Source organism: Amblyomma maculatum, chromosome 3, assembly GCF_055883805.1.
Source record: "Amblyomma maculatum isolate TAMU_Amacu chromosome 3, ASM5588380v1, whole genome shotgun sequence".
Taxonomy (NCBI): Eukaryota; Metazoa; Arthropoda; class Arachnida; order Ixodida; family Ixodidae; genus Amblyomma; species Amblyomma maculatum.
In genome coordinates this window covers 162080939-162084799 of record NC_139346.1, presented here as the reverse complement: position 1 = coordinate 162084799, position 3861 = coordinate 162080939, and the positions used below count along the sequence as shown (strand labels likewise).

Sequence of the window (3861 nt, the reverse complement as noted above, 5' to 3'; positions counted from 1 at the left end):
GGGTTGTGGGCGTCCATGTATACTAATGCAGGGCTGACACTTGAATGAGCTACAGTGCTGTCAGGTTTTTGTAACAGGTACTGTTACGAAAAGAAGCCGAGCGGAAAACTCGCGACAGATTGGACAGTCGGTACTCAATGACGAGAAAGGAACACCATTGCGATTTCGCGCATTGAACTCCGCATATAACCAGAAACACAGGCGACAGAACCTAAATTGATTATATTCACTGGCTCAGTGTGAGCTAAAATAACGTCGTCTTCGCTAACGAAAGTTTCACTTTGCTATCAAAACCGTCGGCCAGCCAAACCGACTGTAAACGACACCGCAGAAAAATTGCTGCGAAGCACCTAATGTCTAATTTCTGAATGCCGAAAAAAGTAGCCTAAAATCCCACGTTGTTGCAAAAATATATAACACTTGCAGCTTGCAATATATATAGCTCGACAGGGTATTTAACGTTCATAATTAAATCTTGGTGTTTCCCGACTCAGTTTTTTTTTACACGTTTCCAAATTAGTACACCGTCAGATGACCTTTTTGGGCCACATTTAGTGTGCGAGGAAAATAGGACATGCGAATGGCACTTGCAACCCTGAGAGAAGAAGATGTTGATGAGGAAGCATTGGTGCTCTAGAGAGGAAGGTTGCGGCTTTCGTCAGCAGCATTTAGAACTCTTAGAGATCAAATTAGCGGCAGCCAAGCCTGCGCCTTATTTCCTGTAACCACCAACGTGCAGAATTTTCTTTTCCCACAGCAGAGTCTTCTTGTGGCGACCTCAGCTGCGCCAGTGGAGTCACCTTGCTAGCTCTGCTCGGAGCAACGGCAGCGGCTACAGCTGGCGACAATCCAGCGCCGAATGGCCTACAGTCGTCACGGCATCACTATGACTCCGACAGAAGACGCCGAAGATATCAGCGCAAAAGCGATGACACCGACACTTCTGCAAGGCTTCGTCGTGTCCGAAAGACGGACTGCCATCCAGGAGAACGTGTACATCATATTGAACCACGGAAAGTTCCAGCGGCAGGTCCTGTTCTGCGCCATCTTCTCCCTGATTGTGGTGCTACTCCACACGTTCGCCTACCGTATTATCGGCCGTCGTGTAGACCACTGGTGCCAGCCACCAGCGGAATTTCGAGACATGCTCGTGCAGGATTGGAAAAACATGGCCATACCCGTGCTGGCTGATGGTAGCCTCAGCCAGTGCACCGTCTACGATCCGGCCATTCCGGTAATTACTTTTGTTTGTGCGACACCCGCACTAATTCAAAGCTCGAGTTTTCGTAGGAGTGAACTATCCTTGTTGTAATAGAGCACTGGGCGCAATAGCGTATAACAGTATTGCCACGTCCATCTTCCAGCATACGGCATCACCTCGATGTTCCATAGAAGCGATCCCACGTGTCGGATAATATCCGCGTGTATTTGTCTGACAATTTATCGATTGAAACTTTAACTGCAGCCGAATAATTATGATATGTTCTTTAGCCAGTGCAGCTCTCCAGAGTGCGAGAGCACACGCCGCAAAAGCAGTGCAGTATCATAGCAATTCACTGAACATGTCCTTGGAGTCGAGCCGTCCACAGGTGTCTATAACATCGCGAATCTACCCCATTTACTGCAGGACGGGAGCGAGGAGCAGCGCTTGGAAGTGCCGTGTGAGAGGTGGGATTACGACATTGGCCACAAGGGGGACAGCATAGTCAGCAACTGGGATCTGGTGTGTCACCGAAGCTGGCTGTACTCCATCTCGCCGCCCATCTACATGCTAGCATCTACGCTCTTCGTGCCGCTGGCTGGCATCGTCTCCGATCGCGTGGGACGCAAGCCAGCCATCATGGCCAGTGCCATAGGTATGCTCTTCGCCACTCTCGGCGCCGGCTCGTCGCACTCCTTCAGCCTTTTTCTCCTGGCCCGTTTCGTCATTTCGGCCACATCCAGCGCTACTAACCTGCTCGTCTTCATAGTGCTCTATGAAGTAACGGGAAATGAGCGTCGTGCCCTCTACGGTCTCCTCGCCACTTGCATCGGCCCCACGGTGACGCCTAGCATGCTGCACATGTTGGCACTGTTCCAGCCGAGTTGGAAGGTATCGCAAACATTCCTGGCTACTGCCACGGCATTTGTAGTGGCCTGGTGTTACTGCCTCGAAGAGTCCCCCGTCTGGCTTCTGGCCACTTGGAAGCTGCGTCAAGCAGAACTCGTCATGCTGCAGGCGGCAAGGTACAATGGGGTCGATCTGGAGAAGGCGAGGTTCACATTCAAAGCATTGAAGAAACAGCTAGAAAAGCTAGAGACGACCGCAACGACCATCTCAACGGCCAGAGAAAGCATGTTACACGGCTCCACATTTCGACGGCGGGCCATATCCGTACTGGTGTCCTGGTTCGGCGTCTCGTTCGCCTATTATGGCACTGCCCTTCGTCAATCGCAAATGAAAGAACAATGGGAGGTGTCGGGTTTTCTCCTCAAAACGGCGCTGTTTGCCACCGTCTATGACAGCATGACGAGGCGAGGCCAGCGGGCGACGCTGTCGGGCGTACTGGCGCTGCTTTGTGCGTCCAGTGCTCTTCAGACAGCCGTCGTCGAGTGGGACATAGCCCACGCAATTCCGCTCTCAACGATCGTGGTCGAAGGTGCTTCGGCGGCGGCCATGGGAGTCAACTACAGCTATACGACGGAGGTGTTTGCCACTACGATCCGGAGCATGGGACTTTGCGTATCGTACTCCGTCGGTCGCGTCGGCGTGCTCCTAGCCAGCTTCCTCGTTTATATAGCACGTGGCAGGCCGTCATCGTGGTTTTATCTTGCCACGACATTTGTAGTCTACGTGAGTGCGATGGCGATCCAGTGCCTTCCCGAAATACTCATCGATCAAACCATTACTCCAGCACCAGATGCTATGGCACGACGAAGTAGCAAAGATGTCCTCAAGAAGTCCCTGAACGAGTGGCGAACGGCCAAAAGCCAGAGTAGCCCGAGCACATCATCTGGGCGAGCTGGGTCCAAGACTAGCTCGCCGCATACAGAGCTTGCGACACAACCTTCAACGACGGTGACACCGTCATTTCAAAGCTGTCCGCGACAACTCTCGACGGCATCGCCGACACCGGTCATCATGGCACGGCGAGGAAGCAAGCAAGCCCTCAAGATGTCTTGGGACGGCGGGAAAGGAACCAAGCTGCGTAACCCGAGTGCGTCATCTGGGCGTGCCGAGTCCAAGTCAAGTTCGCCGAGTACAGAGTTTGCGACACAGCCTGCTCCGACGGTGACGCCATCATTTGAGAGCTGTCCGCCACCCACCACGCCATCGCCGCAAGTGCGCGCGGCGTCTACACCTCGAAAGTCTTCGAAACACCGCAAAAGCCGCCAGTATGCTGAGACGCCCCGAAGTGCGTGACCAGCGACTTCTAACAAATATTCACTTCATATATACTACCTATACGTTCTCTAAACTGTTCATTTCATTAATTTTTGTCGATATGTGATCGAAATTTTCGTCTAATATTTTTTGTGAATGCGTTTTTTTATTCCTTGACAGCCTCGTAATATGTGGCGATTCCCGTAGATAGTGCAAAGAAGGCCTCCGTGATCATTGTATTACCTTGGACTATTTTTTCGCGGTCATGTCGTGGAAAATGCCTTTGACGTGATTGTGATAGCCAGGTGTACAACAACGTCATCTCGCACACCTTTCAGGACACCGTTATTGGCTGAACTGTGTTTTGGCGTAATGCTACTTAAGTATGCATTGAAACTCTCCGCTAACCATTGGGACAACAGCAAATTATTAATTTTTGCTTCGTTTGAAACTCTCCTCGTCTGCCGTGTACATTTGAATTGTGAACTGATCGCCCG

At 51.5% G+C, this 3861-nt stretch overlaps 1 protein-coding gene across 1 annotated transcript; it reads left to right on the top strand.

The window, feature by feature from the left end:
* The first annotated feature begins 886 nt into the window (after window positions 1-886).
* LOC146196683 (organic cation transporter protein-like) lies at window positions 887-3403 on the top strand. The gene is made up of 2 exons (XM_084597053.1): window positions 887-1234; window positions 1628-3403. Exons 1-2 carry the CDS (start codon window positions 887-889, stop codon window positions 3401-3403), a joined length of 2124 nt encoding a protein of 707 aa, XP_084453179.1.
* Window positions 3404-3861: the final 458 nt, after the last annotated feature.

Excerpts from the sequence above, each read along its gene's own strand:
- LOC146196683 (XM_084597053.1), top strand. The coding sequence starts at position 887 with ATGACTCCGACAGAAGACGCCGAAGATATCAGCGCAAAAGCGATGACA. Across the intron at positions 1,235-1,627 it reads TCTACGATCCGGCCATTCCG|GACGGGAGCGAGGAGCAGCG; the intron begins GTAATTACTTTT and ends CATTTACTGCAG.